We start from the raw sequence: 23,224 nt of genomic DNA, 5'->3' as shown, positions 1-23,224 counted from the left end.
CAGAATTAAAGTCGGGCAATTTCACCCAAAATTTTTCGGCTAAAACTGCACAAGCCTTATATAAAACTAGTGGATAGATTACACAGTCTCAGGAGCACATAAAGATCACATCATTGTAATATTCTTAATCATTCTATCGTAATAGGCTTGCTTAATTTATATAATTTATTAAATTAAGCATCTGCATACATTTCAAATGGGTCAAGAAATGAAGAGTACATCCTATTCCTTCTATCTGCCAGAGTTTTAGTATCTTCCAGTGCATCGACGACGTTTCTTTGCACAAGATTGTTTAATCTTGCCATTTGATTATTGCTATTTTTTTTTCAATAAACAATAAAAAAACACTACGAAAATACTTAACCAACCAACAAATTAACAAAAAAACAAAGCTAGTTTAAAATCAAAACAAGACAAGTGGCAGAATCGCACACGAACTTGAAATTCGAATGGTATATACCCATTCGATACACCGCATGCGAAAAAGTTCGCATACGAAGCGGTCGAAAATACGAATATCGATTTTTCGGGCGAAATCCTCTAATTTCGTATGCGAATCAAAGTCGAATGGTTTCAAAAATACGGCCCCAGGACTCAGTAATTTAATTCCCAATCATCCTTCGCTAAACTAAAAACGTTTCTATACTCCATAGGTCGTAAGTGCGAGTCGGTCAACGAATACATAGTTTTCTCCACCCGCACCGAAGTACGATCGATAAGCCTAGATCCTCAAGCCACCACCTTGCCATTCTCACCTGTTGCTAACCTTTCCAACGTGGTGGGTATTGATTTTGACTACAAACATCAGACCTTACTTTTTACCCAGATCAGACCTTGGGCCAGAATTGCGAGTATGCCTGCTGGGAATCCTTCATTCAAGAATATTAACGTCATTAAGAATAAAGGTAAGATACTTTTTGTTTATTTTCTAGTTAGGCAAATTATTTGAAAAAGGTAGTGAAGTACATATAACTATTCGAGATTAACTACTTAAAAAAATTCTTACATAGTTAACTACTACGTATCTTACATTAAAGTACCATCGTGCCGAAAAAAAACTGGGACATTAAAATTTAGGTATAATATGCATATTTACGCATTATGAATTTTTAGGGTCTTAATAATTACATATTTAAATAATAATATTGATAAGTACCTATTGTTGTCAATACCTATCTCAGTAGTTGCTTTAAATGCCTCTTGAAGCTGTCGATAGAGGAACACTCGCTAAGCTCAATGGGAAGAGCCTTAAAATATTTGGCTGCATTATACCTGAATGACCTTTTATAGAGAGAAGTTTTATGCTTTGGTATCACAAACTTATTGTAATGGCAAGTATGTTGATTATGCACATCAAAGCCCCTAATAAGCTTGCTAAAAATATATACCGGTTGTTCACTTTTAATTATCTTAAAAACAGTAGTATTTAAATGTGGCTCGAAGTTTTAGCCATCCGGAGTCATTATATAATTCAGAAACATGATCAAATTTACGTAGACCATAGCAAAATCTTATGCAGCTGTTCTGTAATCTCTGCAGGCTAACTCTATCTTTTAATAAAAGAGCAGGCCAATAAGAAGATATTATCACAGAAGATATAACAGTAAGACAAAAATGATAAAATAAGACGATCACATAGCTTTAATTTAATTCGAGTAGACAAAAACCTTCTATTAATATGAAGTGTTCTTAATTTTATAACACTTTTTTAGAGAATTAGAGATACATGTTTTTTAAATGTTATATCCCTATCAAAATAGATGCCCAAGTTCTTGCAGGTACCCGAAGGATTACTTCTGGTAGTATTAATAACAAGATTAAGAGAATTTGTTATGTCCTTTGAGAATCTTTCAAATACAAGAAGTTGTGTCTTATTAGGGTTTAATGTCAAACAGTGTGACAATGACATCCCATATATCACACTAAGATCATCGTTGATGCGTGATTCAGCTATATGGGCATTTTTATAGTCAAAACAATAATAAAGCTGGAGATCATCATCATATTGATGAGCATTCATGAAATTAGGATGACTGGAAAAATCCGAGGTATAAATAAAAAACAAAAGAGGGCCAAGTATACTTTCCTGGGTAACCAATATAACCCTTGATGACATGTCATTAAAACACACCTTCTGTTCTCTATCGGAGCTCTTAAGTAAGTGCTTTAAACACCTTGTCCAAAACCAAAATATTTAAGTTTTAGGCATAAGAGTTCATGACAGTATCAAACGCCTTACTGTAATCAAGAAGCAGCAGATATGTCTGCTTATTTTGATCACTTTGATCACAAAATGTCATAATATCATCAGTCACCCTGACGAGGGCCGTAGTAGTACTATGCAGAGGTCTAAAGTCTGATTGACTAGCAGGTAATGCAGCATGCTCAGAAATATAATAGCTGATTTGCTCAGGAATAATATTTTTCAACAACTCAGAAAGAAATGGTATGAGATTGATAGGTCTAAAATCATAATGTTCTATGGGATTATTTACTTTCGCAATGAGCACAACGTTCGCAATTTTTCACTGTTTTCTAAATTTATGAGTAGAAAGACATTTATTAATGATAAAAGTTATTTGAGGTAACAAGTGACATAGAAGCAGATCAATATATTTACGACTAAAACCATCAGCGCCAGCAGCATTACTTTTAAATTTACGGTATATTTCTTAATAATTTCATTGCTAACCATTGAGAACTCAAAATTCCTATCCACATTGCCAAATAAATTATTTTTATAAATCTCCACAACTGGATTATTTGAAGAGGCCGGGACAAAGGTACACTGTCTACAAAATAATTGCTAAAACTATCAGGATCTCCTATTTCACTAGGATCACTAACTGGATTCGAGTTAACATTAATATATTTCAAAGTTTTCCAAAAACCTCTAGGATCAAGTTTGAACTGAAAATCTAGAAGCGCTTTTTTTCATTGCGAATTGACAGTGTTACCAAATTCCTCAGCCAGTCAACATTGGTCTTATTTTTATATATCATGAATTTTATATTAGGTGTAATCCAGGGGCCAATGGCTTTTTTTTATACGGCTAGTTTTAAGAGGAGCGTGCGTATCAAATATGTAAGTAACCCTGTCAGTGAAAAACTGAAGCATGCAATCAACATCCTCAGTGGACTAGAATGTATTCCAATCAATACCGCAAATATCATTAACAAAGTTTTCATAATTAAAGAAATTAAAATTCTTATATGACTTATATTTTGGCAAAGTATACTGTTTATAAAGTTTAATGCTGGTTTTAACTAAACAATGATCTAAAATAATATCCATGGAGAGAGTCTCGGCATTCGTAACATACTCCAATGAGGAAGTCACTAGTATGCCGAGGAGTGTGCTGCTATGCTCAGTAATTCTTATAGGTTCGTTGACTATTTGGCGCAGGTTAAACTTCTGTAAAAAGTTTGTTCCAAGTTTCCAAGAGTTCCAACTGCATAATTATTGGAAAAGTAATCATCGTTGAAATCAGAACCAAAAATCACACAATCAAATTGGGGAAGCAATTCAACCAATGAACTCTCTAGGTCGGCCAAGCAGCTAATAAGATTTTTATTTGGAAGTCGATATAAAGATCCTTTCCTGGAAGTTTCTGGTATATACTTCGGTTATCTGGTCCCATGCGTCATCTATCTTTAGGCGTAATTCATTCTGTTTCTAGGCCAAAAGTTATCTTTATTTTGTCATTTTACCCCAAATGTTTTCAATTGGGTTGATATCAAGGGGATTTTCAGCCACGGTAAAACTTGAATTCGTCTTTCGTCTAGATAAATTTGAACTATACGGGCTTTATGTATAGAAGCATTATCATGTTGGAAGATAAAATCTTGCCAATAGACTACACCAACCGATGGCATCATAACATTGTTCAGGATATTGCAATATCCTAAGGCATTAAGCTTTGAAAATATTACCGTTTCCCATAATATGTTATTTTGGTGTGCATATTGATGGGCAAATTCTAATCTTCTCTGTTTGTTTGCTTCATTGAAAAATATTTTATTTGTTGCACAGCAACTTTTAATTTCCGAATTTTTTATCCTACTACTACGAGCTGTATTAGCAAAAGCAGGAAAATGCGCGTCTTATTTCGCTGTTTTATTGGTGTTTCAAACGGATTGTTTCTTAGAAAGCCAACTAATAGAGAGTTACTTGAATGTCGTTTGAAATTTTTGGTCGACCAGAACCTGGATTTCTTACAATTGATCAATATTCTGCAATTTTTGCCTCAGTTAAGTAAACGGTATTTTTACTAGGTAATGTCCAATTTTTCTGCGATTCTTCTTATAGGAACTCAATCCATCAGACGAGTGTATATTATCGCTTTTTGTTGAGGAGATACGAGGTCTGGCTATTAAATAACGAGACTGGTTACGAAAAAGGGTTTTATTATAAAAATTATTATACATTCGAATGCTCCCCTTCATTATACTCCCCTCCCCTCGCCACACATCTTTCCATACGTTTTTTCCATTGATCGAAGTCTTATTTGGTGAGGGCCTTTAGGAGCTCTGCCGTTTTTTGCTTTACCGCTTCCATCGACTCAAATCGGGTCCCTTTCAAAGCAGATTTTATCTTCGGAAACGAAAAATAGTCGCACGGGGCCAAATCTGGCGAATACGGCGCGTGTTCGAGCACTGGAGTGCACTTACCGGCTAAATACTGCTTCACAGATCGCGCGTTATGGGCAGGTGCGTTGTCCTGGTGCAAAATCCACGAGTTGTTTTTCCACAACTCGGACCGTTTCTTACGAACTTGTTCTCGCAGTGTTGCCAAAACTGACAAATAGTAAGTCTGGTTGACAGTCTGACCCTCTGGAACCCATTCAGTCATCACGATACCGTTAATGTCGAAAAAAACGATCAATATTGCCTTGAATTTTTATTGGGATATCCTTGCTTTTTTTATTCTGGGCGATTCAGCGTCTTCCAATGCATCGATTGCCGCTTGGTTTCAACATCGTATTAAAAAATCCACGTTTCGTCACAAGTAATAATGTTTTTCATCGGTCCGGAATCTTCTTCTAACCTTCCAAGGAAATATGAGCAGACCTTTTGACGCAAAAGCTTTTGGTCAGGAGTCAGGTTTTTTGGCACCAACTTCGCACAGACTTTTGTCATGTGTAATTCCCCGTGTAAAATTTTTCTAACCGTTTCTTTATCGGCGTTTACAGCCTCGGCAATCATCCGGGTGCTCATTCGACGATCTGCACGCACAATTTGGTTGATGTTGGTCACTGTTTCCGGAGTTGAAACAGTGACAGGGCGACCTGAGCGCTGGTCATCTTCAGTGCTCTCTCGGCCCTCACTAAAGCGCTTACAACACTCAAAAACACGCGCACGAGAGAGAGAGAATTTTCCCCATAGGCCTCTTGCAACAATTTATAGCACTCAGTCGGAGTTTTTTTCAATTTAACGAGAAATTTAAGATTGATGCGTTGCTCTTGTTTTTCGTCACACATGGTTTTCGGCACGAGAAAAAAACACGTTCGTTTCAAACCGCTATTGCACGAATACTATAATAGTGACGAAAACGTGTTTTGGTACGTGCATAGACAAAATAACTAGATACCCAATGTACTACTCGTTTTTTTCCCCACCCGTCTAGAGCGCCTTCTAGGCACACAGTCTCGTTATTTAATAGCCAGACCTCGTAATACGGACATTTTGAAAGAACGATTTTGTTGACGCGGCTGTCACAAAATTAAATTAATTCTGACAACATCAAAATATATTATTCTAATAGACCGAGAGATTTAGGAGATTTTGCTGTCCAGTTTTTTTTTTGGCACGATCGTACATATCTTGTTCCCTACATTTTATGAAACTCATAGAAAACTTTCTGTATTAAACTGTCAATGTTGAATATTAATGTTGGACGTTTTTTAAATTAAATCTTTGGTGTGTGGACTATACACATTTAGTAATTAACCAGTCGAGCGTATTGATAGATTTTATAAAGACGAAATGCATGAAATGTATGTCATGACTTGTATGAAAGCAAGGTTGATATTTTCTAGGAATAAATCCAGAAGGCATCGCATATGACTGGACCCAACAAAAAATTTACTGGACAGACTCGTCTAATAGAAGCATTTACGCCATGAACTTGGACGGTTCTGATTTGGTGATGATTACTAGAGTAGAAAGGCCTCGAGCAATAGTTATTGACCCTTGTAACGGTAATTTAAACCTCGAATATTACCATTACAAGCATTCAAATATTTTGTTTCATAGGCACTTTATTCTATACCGACTGGGGTAAATTTGGTACAGCAGGAAAGATTCTCCGTACAACAATGGCTGGCTCACTAAAAAAAGTAATCATTGACAAAGACCTGGCTCAGCCTAGTGGTTTGGCCATAGATTACGATGACAGCATGCTCTACTGGACCGATGCCGTACGAGAAAAAATCGAAAGAAGCGACTTGGAGGGGCACAACAGGGAAGTTTTGGTGGCAGCCACCATATATCCCTTCTCCATAACAGTTTTCGGGGAATTCATTTATTGGACAGACCTGCAACTGAGAGGGGTTTATAGGGCGGAAAAACACACCGGGGCCAATATGGTTGAGATGGTTAAGAGGCTCGAGGACAGTCCTAGGGACATCCAGGTTTATTCTACTAAACGTCAGTTGTGCAACGTGAACCCTTGTCACATTAATAATGGAGGGTGTGCGCAGAGCTGTCATCCAGGACCGAACTTTAAACCTGAATGTCGGTAAGTGTTTCGGGTGTAATTTTTTTTTTTTTTAAGGATACTAAAATCTTTTTTTTTTTGGGGATTTTTTAGGTGCGATGACAATACTAAGCTAGTAAACGAAGGCAGAATGTGTGTCGCTAAGAACCTAACCTGTGATTCCAGTAAATTTTATTGTGGAAATGGAAGATGTATTTCTAAAATGTGGGCTTGTGATGGAGAAGATGATTGTGGAGATAATTCTGATGAGGATTCTAACTATTGTGGTAATTATATAAATTTCTATTTACATTAAAACCGTATTATCTTATAAACAGTATTATTGTGGGTGGTTTCCAAGATACACTTAAAAGTTATGGGTATTAAACCCACTTTATACAGAGTAACTATAAAAATAATATTTTTATTGCTTTTTCTTAAAACCGACTAAGTAAAAAAAATATATTAAATTGAAATTCCTCGATAGTAAGGCTGCAATAGGTTTACTTTGGCATTTATTATTTTGTACCCAAGGTAATGCAACATAATATTGGTCTAAAGGTTAATGTGAGGGAAAAGGAAGACAATATGTGGGAGTATCATATTTTAAATTACAAGTAAGGGTCTTGGATGCAAATGTTACACAGTAAGTTAAAAGTTAAAAAGAGAATGATATTGTTTCTCCTACACGTCCTCTATAAATTACATTCCGATACGAATTGATAGAGATGGAGACGTATGGCGAATTCGGGAAAGCATTGTCAGTCTCTCTTTTGCCTACGAGCTTCTGTTGCATGAGTATTTTGGCACCCAAGAAAGAAATCTGCTCGACCGATATAGTTAATCTGTAATTTATTAAGTAGCAAAAAACTAGGATAGAAATAATTTTATCAAAATTAATAAAATCAAATGAAAAATTTCTGCAAAATCGTAGCAATAGCGAAGGACTTGTCTTTGTGCTCGTGTTGGTGTATCAGTAGTTTCTTAAAATTTATAATAAGTACGCCAATAAATGATTTGATTAATATCTGCGAAAAAAAATAAAAAAAAAAACGCGATTTTTATAACCTAAATTGCAATTTAATGTAAATGTTGTACGCGATTGGCGAAAACGGTCGCTGCGCGAAATTTATACCCACAACGCGTGATAGAGACAATAGAGTCTACCGAAATAAATGGATAGGCCGTGGAGGACCACAGTTTTGGCCACCTAGATCACCTGACTTAAATAGCCTAGATTTTTTTTTGTGGGGACATCTAAAAACATTGATTTATCAGATACCAATTGTGACATTAGAAGAACTAAGAAATAGAAAAATTGACGGATGTGAAACTATACGAAAGACGCCTGGAATTTTCGAAAGAGTTCGTGATTTTATGAGAAGAAGAGCAGAAGCCTGCATAGAGGCAAGAGGTGGTCATTTCCAACATTTGTTGCAAATTATGTATGTATGTATTGTATTTATTTGTTGTTGCTTTTTGTTCACCAGTTTGTAAAAAATAGCTTGAAAATAAATATTTGAAAAATGTACCTAATAAAAACTGAAAATAAAATCAAACTTAACACAATCAAAAATAATCATTAATGTCAGTGTCATAATATTTACAACAACAAAAAAACAGTTGCTGGCAACGAGCAAAGCTAACTTGATTTATTTCCATAATTTTTAAAGATGCATTTTATGCATAAAAGACGTTTTTTTAATTAACGATTACACCCAAACGGTAAGATTTACGGCAAAAGTCATGGAGGAATTTTTTGTTTATAATTGATTGATAATTAAGATAAAATCATAATTTTTTTCGTAAATCAATGGCGTAGTATTTTTTTTGTAAAATTGTATTAAAAATTCATTATAGCTACGCCACTGGTTGCTAAAAAAAAGTAGGTGAACATCTAAAAAATTTGTTTTTATGCCATAATATCCTGTGCCAAAATTCAGTTCAATATTTTAAACCGTATTTGAAAAATTTATTAAAAACGAAAAAAAAAATAAAACTTTAACACCCTGTATCTTAAAAACTAATCATTTTAGAACCCATGTTTATATGAACTTTTCGACTTAAAATCGGTCCAGGAATGTCCCTTTTAAATTATGACATACCTTTAAGTAACACCCTGTATACCCAAAACGTGGTGTGTAAATTTCAAAAATCCACAACGCGAAATCACGATAATCATCGAAGACAGGCGACAGTTTTCGTGTTATGGGTAATAAAGAATACCCATAAGACGAAAAATATGTAGGTTCGCAAGTAATGTGAAGAAATCAATCCAAAAATATGTAAAATAAAAATACTGGCACATTTTTAAGATGTATTTATGAAATACACATTTTTTATTAAACTAATCTTTATTATTTATTCTTGCATGCCATATTGCTTGCAGCCACTAGTGATCCATGACATTTTGAGTTATACTTTTTGTCTCGTTGTTTGCATCAACATTTATTATCACCACAAAATCTTTTACGATTGCGTTTGAGAAAACCTTGACCGGAACCTTTGGATGACATATTTGCTGCAGTTCGCAAGGGTATTTGATATTACAGTACAAGCTCGGTAACATGAACACAAAAAAACCAACCCTAGTTCATTCTACCGATTGTTCGCATTATGGGATGAGGATGATTATTATGTTTTTTTTTTGTAAAGAGACTAAATTATAAGGTTTAAGCCTTTGTTTATTTACTTAGTATGTATTATTTATAATACCTATGTATTACAAAATACTTACAAAATTTATTTAAAAAAAGAAGTAGTTTTTAATTGCTTCGTTTTAGATATTATATTTATAATTACAGCTTTTTCATAAAGTTTTTTAAGGCATAAAATGTCGTCAATATTAACAAAGTTTTCTTGTGCCCATTGCATGCATAGCTTTAATGCTTCAATGGCTTCAGAATATCTTATTTTAGGCTTTGGATCTTTAATGACCTGACAGTCGTCTTCTTCTTCCGAAACAGCATTATCATTTGGATCATCATTAAGGTTAATGCCAGCATCATCCTTATTCCATTCAGTGATATCGTTTGTCGTATATTCAGCCTATAACAAAATTGTATTTATAGGAAAGAATACAGTAGCCTATTGTAGAAAAAATACCTCGTGAACCTCCCTTAGTAAACTCAGAGTCTCCGAAACAACTTGATCAGCCTCTTCGTCTTTCCATTTTTTTTTAAGTTCGCTTAATTGTATGGAATCTTCATCTGTATATTCTGTATTTTTTGACAGTACAGGATACCAACATTTAGATAAGGTTCTCGGTGTAATTTTTTGCCAAGCACTATGCAAATGCAACATGGCGTCTTTTAGTGTAAGTTTTTTTAATGAATCGATTACATGTTCATCAGTTGCCACAATTGAAGTTAGCAAACTCTTCCTGTAATATAGTTTTGTGAGTCTCGGATCAACTCGGATCCATCGGCTGGATTAGCGGGGTCACATTAATGGGCATAAACATAGCAAATATGTTTCCGTCATCTGTTTTTAATGTGTCTGCTGGAGGATGGGAAGGAGCGTTATCTAAGAGTAGAATAGCTTTCAGTGGAAGATGTTGTTCTTTTAGATACTGCTTCACCTAAAATCATTCAAAAATGGAAAATGGATTTAATGGTTATGATTAAAATCACTTACTTCTGGAACAAAGTGGTGAAAAAACCAATCCTTAAATATCTCTGCAGTCATCCATGCGTTTTTGGAATTTTTATAAATGACCGGATTTCTAAAGTGCTTAAAACAGCGGAGATTTTTTGATTTTCCAAGCACCAGCGGTTTTAATTTGAAACAACCTGTAGCATTTGCACATCCTAAGAAGGTCACCCGTTGTTTTGCAATTTTTATTCCTGGAGCCGTTTTTTCAGCAATCGAAACATATGTTTTATCTGGGAGAAGTTTCCAATACAACCCTGTTTCATCGGCATTAAAAAGTTGATTTTCTGTTATTCCAAGCTCATCAATAACTTTTTTAATTGTTCTTTAAACGGCCCAACCAGTTCCGGCTGAGATGATAATTTCTCACCGGATATTTTTAGAAATCGTATTCCATGACGGACTTTAAAACGTTGCAGCCATCCATCACTTGCACTAAACTTCATTGTCGCAGGATATACATTTCCAAAAATTCTGATTGCTTTTTGTTTTAATATATCGCTGCTTATTGAAAGATTTTTTTCTTTTTGAGTAAGGAACCATTTGTACAACTGTTTTTCCATTTCTGGGTACTCACAAGATTTTAACGTACACTTTTTGTTTGGTCCTAATGAGTTGGTTACCCTTTCAAGAATCTTCTCCCTTTTCTTCTTGATCGAACAAATTGTTGATTTAGCAACTCCGTATTTTCTAGCCAGTATAGTAACTGACACACCTTTTCGATGTTCTTGAATAATATTTGCTTTTTGTTGTAGAGTAAGGACCTTATTTTTGACAGTTTTGCCCATTTTGAGAATCGTGCAAAGAAAGGTTGTTACCGAATTTATTACTCAGGCGTTTAAAGTCAACTGAAAACTGAAGAATAAAAGCCATATAAACGCCGTGAACTATGCAAATATGCTACGACAAGTCAAAAACCAGCGAGACAGTCAAAATATTACTGGCATATTGGCTCAAAAATCGTTTAAAAACGTATTGTTTAATTGTTCACATTATCGAGCAGACTTCTGTTCACACTATAGATTACCTAATACAAAAAATATTTTATTCACAAAACCGAGTTGTTCGTATATACGAGTGTTTACGCCACCGAGCTTATACTGTATTATCATTTGATTGCGACATGAACTGCGAATCTGCTTGAAGAAGTTTATTTCTTGAAAATAATCTGTCCATCGGCCTGTTCTCAGTACTCAGTTTATACAAGCCATCCATTTATGATCCATAAAAAAAATATTTTTAAGAATTATCTTATATTTAAATCCACTAAAGGAATAATGCAATTCCTTGTGATAAGAGGAAGTGGTTTGTAATAAACGGTTTTTGAATGTTAATAGTGTTAGATATTAAAAAATTAACCTACCTTTTTCTCTTTTGTCCTGTATAGGCTGCATGCACAATATCGAATAATTGTTCCCGATGAATATAAAGTTTAATAACTTCTTCGTTAGTGAATCTTCTGGCTATCAACTTTTCCTCCTCTCCAATACTTAGCAATTGATATCGATTCAACCTTCGATATCGTTTTGATGAAAGTGGTTTGCCCAATTTGCGTAATTCATGTGCTTCTTTAACATCACTAATAATTTTTTATAATCATTTTCTAAGAGGGGTGTAAGGGAGACCTAATGTTTCATTCTATATAAAGTTTATTTAAACTATCTTTGAATACTTTTTTAAGATTTTCGATTGATTCATTCATTTTTATCGAATTTTTACTTCAAACTTTGACAAAGGACAAACAAATAAACAAAATAAAAAACGGCTGCCAATAAAACTAAGTAAGGTTATGAATTTTCTGGTTTTGGGTATTTATTAGTACCCATAACACGAAAACCGTCTCTTCGAAGATAATCGTAATTTCGCGTCGTGGATTTTTAAAATTTACACACAACGCGTTTTGGGTGGTGGGTATAAATTTCGGGCAGTGACCGTTTTCGCCAATTGCGTACAACATAAAGACAGAGTCGTATAAATTAAAGAAAAATAGACCAATAGTCATTGCATTTAGTGTTAAGAGAAATTATAATCAAATAGAAATGAAACATTCCTCTAAAAATCTCTTTTCGCTCTCAATAAACTAATTTCCAATAATAAGAAATAGTACAACAAAAAATATAAATCCCTTACCGAAATTTTATAAAAATTATTCATTGAATTTGACTATACAAGTATTTCATTTTGATTTAATCGTTATTTTAAACCTATCTTTAACCTCTTGGGATCTTGGGAGTTTTATTCGTCAATTTACTACAAATTTCATCAATATCTAAAATGATATAAACACTATCTAAGTATTAAAACTTACACATCTTTAGTTTTATTATTTCCATTACTTAAATACTTATTTGCAATACAAGAATCCAGATTTCATTAGCATTTTATGACCAAGTCGAAATTTCGTACCCAAAAATTAATAGTTTTATAATTTGAGGTAAATATTAAGTAAAATGAATCCTTTCAGTGATGAAAGTGTGGATCGCCTATCTATGCCGTTAGGAAATTATCCCAGAAACTCGCCCTGTATAATTCAGTAAAAAATTAGACATATCGCGTTAGAAACAGGAAGAATTTACCTTATTTTTAAGAATTTCTTATATTATTTTACCGGGTTTATATTATATTTGGGTCTCTTAGAATCAATATATTAAAAACAAAGCGAAAAAACAACGGTTTAGATCAATACATACAATATAACTGTTTTTGGAAGGTACAGTGGTGGCCAACTAATTAGAAACAGTGTGAATAAATTAATAAAAATCATAAATCTTTTGTAAATAAAATTGTTTATTCTTAAATTTCTCGCCCATTGTCGTAACTAACATTTACCTTTAATATTACCATAAATTTAGTGGATTTGTCTTCACATATATACTTTTAAAAAAAAGTTAATTTTTTATACAAATATTGAATTGAACAACTAATTAGAAACCAAAGAATTATTCATTTAAAAAAACAAAATAAGAACTCTAAACCCTAAATAAATCAATATTTTGTAGCAAATCCCTTATTTTCAATGACAGCTCTACATCTCCTGGGCATTGACTCCACCAGATGTTGACATCTCGCAGTGGTATCGATTTCCACGCATGCTCTGCTTCTTCCGCCAGATCTTTAAGGTTTTTAATATTTTTATGTTCTAAAAGTTTTTTCAGGTCTCTCCAAAGATTCTCAATGGGATTGAGATCCGGACTACGTGAGGGCCAATCAAGTACATCAACATGGTTATCGTCAAACCATTTTTTTACAGACTTAGCCGTGTGCTTGGGATCATTGTCTTGTTGCAAAACCCAAGACACCGGCAAAGTTTCATCAGCAAACGGCAACATGTGGTTCTCCATAATATCTTTATATTTTTCTTGGTCGAGAATACCGTCAATTTTCACTAATGGACCAACACCACGCCACGAAAAACATCCCCATAATTTTATATTTCCACCTCCATGTTTGACTGTGCTGGTTGTATACTTCGGATTATTTTCCGCACCCCTTGGTCTTCTCACAAATATTCTACCATCACTACCAATGCGATTTATTTTTGTCTCATCAGACCATAATACTTTTTTCCACTCTTTTATGGTCCAATTAATATGGTCCTTAGCGAATTTTAATCTAGCCTTGCGATTTTTCTTCTTTATCAGTGGTTTCTTGCGGGATACTCGTCCAAATAGGTTGGCTTCATTAAGTCGTCGTCTTATAGTTCGTGATGATATCGCGATAGCTGGAGAAAGTTCTTCTTTAATCTGGTTGGAGGTTAAAAATGTATTCATTTTAGCCATTCGAACCATAGTTTCATCAGTTCGTTGGCTGATTTTTTTAAATCTTCTCTTGCGTGGAATATTTTCGTACGTTTTATGTTCTTTTATGTGTTTGAGTGCATAGAAAACAATTTTTTTTGAACATTTTAGGTGGTCAGTTATTTTACTATAAGTCCAACCTCTTTCCCTTAGCGTAAAAATTATTTTACGCATTGACACATCACAATTTTTTTTCTACCCATTTTAAACTGTGGAAGATACAAAGACTGAGGTTTGAAATGAACGATACGCGCGTTTATTTTCGTCGTTTCTAAGTAGTTGGCCAACTGTGTTATCTATAAATTTTGTTTATATTCTGCATTCCTTACAAATTTCTTAGTGGAATGTCTATAAATAAATTATATATTGCTGTTGTGATGAGCAATCAAAATTTGACAAGTTGGTTTTAATTTATTTTAAAGAACTGAAACATTGAATAAAGTATTTTTTTTTTATCGTTTCTAATTAGTTGGCCACCACTGTATATCTAAGAAAAAAATTTGTTTTAGAAACATAACACTTCAGTAATCAGTAACTGAAGTGTTATGTTTCTAAAACAATTTTGGTGACAGTCAGTACATAAAATAAATGTTATTGACATGGATTTCAAGTGAATACTATTTAAAATATTTCTTCACCATATACCTAAAGATTTATTGATAAACTTCTATAAGAATGGTGTATATTTTGAACCATTTTTTTCAGCTTTCCATTCATGCTCTCCCAACGAATTCCGCTGCAACAACGGCCGTTGCATCTTCCAATCCTGGAAATGCGACCACGAAAACGATTGCAAAGACGGTTCCGACGAAGAAAATTGCAATTATCCCCCTTGTGCCGACGGCGAGTTCACTTGTCTTAACCACAGGTGCATACCAATGGCTCAGGTCTGTAACGGTGTGAACGACTGTAAGGATAACATCACCTCCGACGAGACTCATGAAAGGTAAGTGTTTTTACGTTTTTACTGTTCGGTTAGGTGTGAATTAGTTATCAATAACCTTAGAATATTGATTGTGTAGAATAAGCCTAGCTGCAAACCATAGGCGAGGTTGTGTGAATTCACTATCTCTCAGACAATGATGTCAAATCGACTTTCCAATTTTCCATTCAATATATAATTTTCTTAATGCGCTACATATTTTTTATGCGTTGTATTTTGTAACAAGTAAAAAATGTACTGTTTAAAAGTTTCGTTTATTTGCTGAATAAGATAAACTTTGAGAGTAATCAACACATTTTTCAGAATAAAAAAAGAACCTAGGCAAACAACAAAAAAGTTGATGAAAAAAAAGCAACTTGGCAACGTAGAATACCTCTATGTTTACAATACGAGTATCCGATGTTGCCAGCTTGGGTTTTTCCTAAATATTATTTCATATGTGTGAAGCTAGCGTCCGATCGATATCCAGCAACCAAAAGTCTAGAACGCAGCATATGTTGTTTGCCAGTACACTGTGTCCCATTTTGGATGAGACTGCAGGGTATCTCTGTCATTTTTTAAGATAGAGCTTTGCGGTTTTCGCGACCCTGTATCACTTTTTTGTAAAACTTTTAAAGCCACAAACAGAAATATTCTAACTACTTTTGTTCCTGAAATACAGGGTGAAAACGAAAATTTCACTTTTGAAGATGTTATTATTTCTCAGGCCCTGTATAAGATAGAATAAAAATGAAAACTGCTTATAATAGATATTTTTACATAAAAGTCAGTGGCGTATTTAATTTTTTTTTCTAATGCACTGTTTTTAAGATTGGGCACAAACTTGGTATTTTTTAAATGGAACACCCTGTATATTTTAACGTCAAATTTGTGCATTTTTTTTTCTGAATACATTGATGTATCACAACCTATTCTTTAGTAAATTTTAGCTTCACAAATCAGAAAAATCCATATTTATTTTTGTTTTTAATAGTAGGCCATGAATTCTTACACACATGCATTTAATTATTACTTTTTTAAAACGCCATGTGATTTAAACCTATATATTTAACTATATTTTAAACATTAACTTAAAATATTAATATAAACATAAAAATGTTAAAAACAAAAAAAATATATCGGACCAGGTTTAACATTAAAAACTAATTAGTAATTACAAGAATCAAATTAGAAAATTAATTACAAAAACCAAAAAAAAAAAACAACAAATATAAATTTAATAAAACTGTTCAAACTGCTGTCCATATTGTCTTATACAAAAACCACATACAGTCTGTATTCGTCTTAAGGCATTTAAAATTATAAAGGGTTGCCTTTGTAAGTTTATGAATGCTTCTTCAGTTGTCGCTCGGAGTTCATTTATATTATTATGCCGATTTGCATAAATTTTATTTTTTAAGTACGACCATACAAAAAAGTCCAAAACACTTAAGTCCGGTGACCTCGAGGGCCATCTGATTGGCCCGTGTGTGCCAATCCAACGTCTATCAAAATGGGCACTTAAATATTCTCTCTAACTACCCTTGAATTATGAGCGAGCGCTCCATCTTGCTGGAAATATATTTGATGTCGCTGGGCTAAAGGTATGTCCTCCAGCAACTCTGGCAAATTATTTTGCAATATATTTAGATATCGTTGGGCAGTTAAGCTACCCTCAAAAATTGTATATACAATTTTAGTGCCCAATACAAAACAGGAAACACTAAAACCAAATCGGCCTTGTTGCTGTGGTTCAAAAGTAATATGTTGGTTTTCTTGATACCAATGTCTGGTATTTTGCCTATTAAATATGCCACTACTGCTTATATGGGATTCGTCAGACCATATTACCTTTTTTACAAAATCCGGATCTTCATTAGTTTTGGTTAAAAACCAATTAGAAAATTCCAGTCGTTTAAACGGATCGTCAGGATGCAATTTTTGAATAATATTTATCTTATACGGTTTACATTTATGCTTTTTTAAAATTTTTTGCACTTTTGTTTTGGAAACTCCTATCTCTTCCTCTATCTTTCTACAGGAAACTTGGGGTCTTGCTTCCACACACGCTAAAACATTAATTTCGCCAGCTTCATTTCTATCAACATGGGGTTGCCTAGGTTTTGAATAGCAGCCATAATTTAAAAGATTAGATTTTAACCGGAATACCGTAGCCCGAGATGGCTGACGTCTTTCTGGAAACCTAATAAGATCTTTTTTATTTTTTGAATTTTGTAACAAAATAAAATAAGCTAGAGCTTTACCTATTTAAATATAATTGCTGCGCCGCTTCGACATTTTCGTTAGAAAGGTTTAAACATTTTATAATATCATACTTTTCAAAATTTTGGAATTCCATATTTTCACCGTGAGCCATCATTATTGATATGTATTGAGTCTGTTTGTGACTTCCATGAATGCAATAAACAAAACATTTTTTTATGCAAGAATTCATGGCCTACTATTAAAAACAAAAATAAATATGGATTTTTCTGATTTTTGAAGCTAAAATTTACTAAAGAATAGGTTGTGATACATCAATGTATTCAGAAAAAAAAATGCATAAATTTGACGTTAAAATATACAGGGTGTTCCATTTAAAAAATACCAAGTTTGTGCCCAATCTTAAAAACAGTGCATTGGGAAAAAAAATTAAATACGCCACTGACTTTTATGTAAAAATATCTATTATAAGCAGTTTTCATTTTTATTCTATCTTATACAGGGCCTGAGAAATAATAACATCTCCAAAAGTGAACATTTTCGTTTTCGCCCTGTATTTCAGGAACAAAAGTAGTTAGAATATTTCTGTTTGTGGCTTTAAAAGTTTTACAAAAAAGTGATACAGGGTCGCGAAAACCGCAAAGCTCTATCTTAAAAAATGACAGAGATACCCTGCAGTCTCATCCAAAATGGGACACAGTGTACAGTCGATGTTATTTAATCGATATAATTTCCTGAACTTCCCAAGAAATCTTCTCGGCCGTTCTCTATTAACGCAACAATTCTACCCACGTCTGCTGGAGTTAATACCATATTGACACACAACAAATTATAATAGTGACACTGTCAAACTTTATGTCACATTAATTGCGTCCTTAGCCAACGTCGATAATTTTTAACCGAAAACTTGACATTAACTATCTAAAAATAAGCTTCAAATCAGCGTTTTAATAAAAAATTTGCAGCTCGCAGCAGAAATGAGATAATGGAATGAATAAAAATCATAATGTTTAGAATACATCAAAGATTACAAGGAACAGTATGTAAACAGAATTATCCACCTTAATTTTCCTACAGGGTCTTTTGAAATTACGAGAAAAAACAACAGTTTGTTTTACTCCTGTATAATATAGCCTAATCGAAAAATGCTACTTTACAAAATGATTTTAAAAAATCACAACAAATGTATCTAAAAACTGATGGCAAAATCGTGAGAATCTGATAAACAGTAAAAAATTTATAAAACATCAAACTTGGCCAATATTTCAGTGTGGCGGAATTTTGTGCCGGCAAGTGTATATTACAGAAAAAACGTTTAATTCAAGTCCTTTAGCAGTTAACTTTTTAATTAATAAGATTACCATAAATTTCTCCAGGGTGAAGTACCATTATGCAAAGCAAAATAATAGGCGACGGGTCAGGTTTACTTCACAATCTTTATTTCAAGAAAATCGAAAAGAATCTTTATTTCTGCGTTTATCTTTTATCATGCGACTCTTGTTCAGCCAAATATGCTGGTCAAACCGGCAAAAATTTTAAATTAAGAATTAAAGAACATTTAAACTCTCAGAAGTCGCCTAATGATAAAAGATCAGCGTAAATTGTGAATTTACTGTTTTTTAAAATGTTCTGTTAACCGCGTTTAATCATAGATGTCTCTTATCGTAATAGTATTAAATATCTGTGTATAATGTAGTACCCATATGGATTTTTTTTTTAAAACCAAAATCCGTTATTGTTTGTAAATACGGGTGATAAGATATTTTTAGATTAATATATTGTAATGATATGTGTGTGCCGTTTTTTAACCTTTTTATGGACATTTTGTGATAATATCATGTAAGTTTTAATATGTTTTTAATTAATTTATTAGTTTAATAACAACCTTTTATATTCTACTTACATAGTTTTCCCTTGACAATGGTTTAACAACCGAAACCCGTTGGGATTCTTGAAATAAAGATTGTGAAGTAAACAGGACCCTTCGTCTATTATTTTGCTTTATTTTTAATTAATTAAAAAAAAAACTTAGTTTGTCGAGGTTTATACCCACTATAAACCGATTTAGTTATCCATTGGTAATATCTATATAAAAAATTATTAAAACTCCTTCGAAGTTCCAGGAGATACGGGCATTATATTGATTAAATATCAGTCGGCGCGGAATATAAATATGTTGCTGGCAAACGACATATGCTCCGTTCTCTATTTGGTCGCTGGATATCGACCAGACACTACCTTCATTTTTGCGGCATTTCGGGTTCGAATAAGCAATAACTTTGCTAGATTATAATAAGATCCTTTTTTATTATTATTATTACCGATTTTTATTAATATTTTCCTAAATAGTACAGTGAATCTGTAATTAAAAAAGGCCAGAACTTTTAAAAACTATCCAAGTCGCTAATTTTTTGAGGGTCGATTGTATTCCCGAAGAAAAGCTGAAGTCCTCGGAATTGAGAGTCAACCCCCCCCCCCCCCCTTTTTTTGGGAAACTTAAAAAGTTTTTCAAACCGATTTTGCGGCTAAACAGTAAGTCATGCAGAAAAACTTATTAAACATAAAATGTAGAGCTTTTTGTGCTCTACAATTCATCTCATGGGCTCAAAGCTGTAGAACCAAAATTCGAAAAGTTAGAGGGCGCCAAATTCATCAAAAATGACTTTTTTCATTTTTTCACTGAGAGACAATTTTTTTTTACCATCGCAAGGATTGCAAAAATGTAGAGGACAAAAATACCTACAAAATGCATGTCTTACTTTTTTTTCGATTTACCGTTTTTAAGATATAATGCATTTAATACCGAAATGTTTACTTTCGTGTATGTAGCCTGCCTCAGATGTTTGGCGAAAGCTGTTTTTCGTCGCCTAACGTTTGCGCATCATGAAATTAAAGTAGAACCTGAACAAAATTTCTTTTACCCTTCTTGACAAATTGAAAAAAGCCATGCAGATGGCGCTGTAAGTCCACGAAAATGAAATTTGCATAGATTAAATGTTCTTTAACTTGCACAAAATGAATAATTGAAGTGATTTAGTAGAAAGGGATAGAAGAAATTGGTACATGGTTTACGGAGCACCAATTACAACAAAAGCAGAGGGCGTTGCAGTTGTGAAAGTGACGTGCCTCAATAATTATGGTTGCGTAATGCATGTAATGATAATTGATTACTGAATAATTGCATAGTGATACATGTTGATAGCATTACTTTTGCAAAATTCCATTCCCCACTTTTTTACTGCTATTGCAACATTAACATATTACTATATATTTATTTGAACACTTACCTGAATGTGAATATTTATCTTGAAACATCGTTTATGTCGCCTGCGACCACTCGACACGACATTTCGTCCACGCATTAAATTTTTTAATTTTAAAGCATAACGAGAATACAGTGGGACAAGGTACTTTACGAAAAATTTACTGTACAATAAATAGTACAAAATTTGTTTGAGTTTTTTTTCGGTCTTCCTCTTCTTTTTGATTTCTTTTTTGGTGGTTCTTGAACTTCATCTAATTCTAAAGAGCAGTTGGAAGATGTATCCGACATTGATGTTCCTTCTTCGTCCATTGCATTTCGGTTCTCTGAGGGGCTTGGGTATTTTGGCAATTTCAAAACTTGTGAAGGTAAATCATCAACGTCATTCTCTTCCAAATATATTGGGGCAACGTTGCTGCAGTTTTCTCCTGCACAGTACTTACAAGCAACAGAGCATATAAGACCTGCTTTGCGACATCCGCAGGCTGCCCCGCAGTCATTCGTCTCGCATCCACAAGAAATTGCTTTCAGTATCGATTCTGGTGCTGGATCTTTCGAATTCGCTGCCGGTTTCATTCCTTGATTTGTCTTCTCCCACCCCCATTCCAGTGGATCCATAGTGTGGTCCAACCACGACTGCACCTGCAAGTAGGCTCTGCGACTGTGGAGGTTTGTCGCTTCGACGGATGGTGGTAGCGCACATAGATTTACCTTGCTCTTAGTTTTTGCCTGCACAAAGTTCTTGTAGCGTAACTCTGACAGCTTATCTTTTTGAGTATTCCCAAGATACAGACCCACAAAAATTATTTGTCCTGCATTTTCTATGTCTTTCGGATGAACTTTTCGTTTCTTAAAAATTTCTGCATGTTCTCGCACTTCATCATTACTCTCAAGTAAATTCACGAGTTTCGCTTTTCCGATCGTGAATGGAGCTGACGTAGTATCGCATCCACTGAATGCATGAGCTAAAAGCACGTGTGGCCTAGCCGCGTTGTACTTGAAACTGCTGAGTCCATACAATCGCTCCGGTACTTTTCCTTTACTAGGCTTCAACAAAAAAGTTTGTTGGTCGACTGTAGCGTTAGCAGTGAGCAAAACCAGCAAGTCAATGTCCTCGCCAACGATAATTGCGCACTCATGCGTAGCAGAATGATCAAGAGTGCTTTGAACAATCGAACAATCCGCATCCTCTAAAGCCTGCATTGATTCGAACCCTGATTCATTTAGTTTATCCAATAACATGAGAATAAACCGGTCCTTGTTTCGGTCGTTTGACAGAAAGGTTTCTTGTGACACTGATATCTTAGTGCTCTCATGAAAATCAATTTTGGCTGCGATGTGCTTAGTATAACGACGTTGTCTTTCGTATGATTTCCGGGTGAAGTCTTCACTACCCTGCGGATATCCATCAAAGACGATTGAAGTTCTGTGCTGAGGGTATTTCTTCATAACGTACCTCACGTACTTCTCGCAGATAGCTGCCACATTTTTGGTGACTTTGGCGCCCTCTAACTTTTCGAATTTTGGTTCTACAGCTTCGGGCTCATGAAATGAATTGTAGAGCACAAAAAGCTCTACATTTTATGTTCAATAAGTTTTTCTGTATGACTCGCTGTTTAGCTGGAAAATCGATTGGAAAAACTTTTTGAGTTTCCCAAAAAAAGGGGGGGGGGGTGAGACTCTCAATTCCGAGGACTTAAGCTTTTCTTCGGAAATAGAATCGACCCTCAAAAAATTAGCGACTTGGATAGTTTAAAAAAAAAATACAGATTGACTGTACTAAAAAGAAATAAAGGAAAAAAGCGAAATTTTGGTCTCAAATACTCAATAGAGGCTTCGCAAATATGTCGTCTTTGGTAATATTATAACCTAGAAGGATCATACCATTGATACCTAACTCTCCTGTCAAAGGAACAATTTGAATTTCCTTTTTTCCTGAATAATATGAATATCCTGAATATATTTCCGGAATATATGTGATCCACTTCAGACTTTTTTTTAACTTAAAACTTCCTTTTAATACTAATGCTGTACGAAAGGTGCACCATCCAAAAGTAAACAACGAGCGCAGGTGCCAAGTACCTTTATCGCGAGAGTATTTCTGGCCGAAATCTATAGCGTTGCCGCTGTGTATGGAAATTTGGTTATTTAAAGAATCCAAATTAAAAATATTAATTAATATTAATGTTTAGTGTAAATATAGTACAAAATAGTTTCGGATATTAAACGCATTTCATTATTTCATTATTTCATTTGACAGGTTTAATTTAAGATTCAAGCATAAGTTTCTTTTTTTTTTCAAAGTTCTTACAGCATTTTAACTGGCCTTTCTGTACAAATATTAAACTTTCACATGCACAAAAAATAAAAGACCCATTACCAATACCAATTTTGAATAATAAAACTAATAAAGTTTAAATAATTAAATTTATTTTATTTTAATTAAATGTTTTACTAGGTGCGGTCACAACACGACTTGTCCCCCGAAACATCTAAAATGCGAAAACACCAATATTTGCGTGGAGCCTTATTGGTTATGCGATGGCGATAACGATTGTGGAGATAATTCGGATGAAAATGCGCTTCACTGCTCACAAAGGACATGCCCTCAGAACAGTTTCAGGTAAGAAATGAGAAAGTGTAGGTAATTTTGTTGATTTAATATTATTCGGG

At 33.9% G+C, this 23,224-nt stretch overlaps 1 protein-coding gene across 1 annotated transcript in view; it reads left to right on the top strand.

Moving 5' to 3' along the window:
* Positions 1-23,224, top strand: part of LOC126739391 (low-density lipoprotein receptor-related protein 2) — a 392,746-nt gene that overhangs the window by 256,304 nt on the left and 113,218 nt on the right. The window contains exons 31-36 of the mRNA XM_050445052.1: positions 654-905; positions 6,038-6,199; positions 6,255-6,738; positions 6,811-6,983; positions 14,850-15,090; positions 23,010-23,174. Coding sequence (XP_050301009.1) covers positions 654-905; positions 6,038-6,199; positions 6,255-6,738; positions 6,811-6,983; positions 14,850-15,090; positions 23,010-23,174 — 1,477 coding nt within the window. The remainder of the gene's footprint in view (positions 1-653; positions 906-6,037; positions 6,200-6,254; positions 6,739-6,810; positions 6,984-14,849; positions 15,091-23,009; positions 23,175-23,224) is intronic.

Source organism: Anthonomus grandis, chromosome 8 (genome assembly GCF_022605725.1).
Source record: "Anthonomus grandis grandis chromosome 8, icAntGran1.3, whole genome shotgun sequence".
In the NCBI taxonomy this organism is placed as follows: Eukaryota; Metazoa; Arthropoda; class Insecta; order Coleoptera; family Curculionidae; genus Anthonomus; species Anthonomus grandis.
Note: the sequence above shows the minus strand (reverse complement) of the source record. Positions and strands in the feature narration are given on the sequence as shown.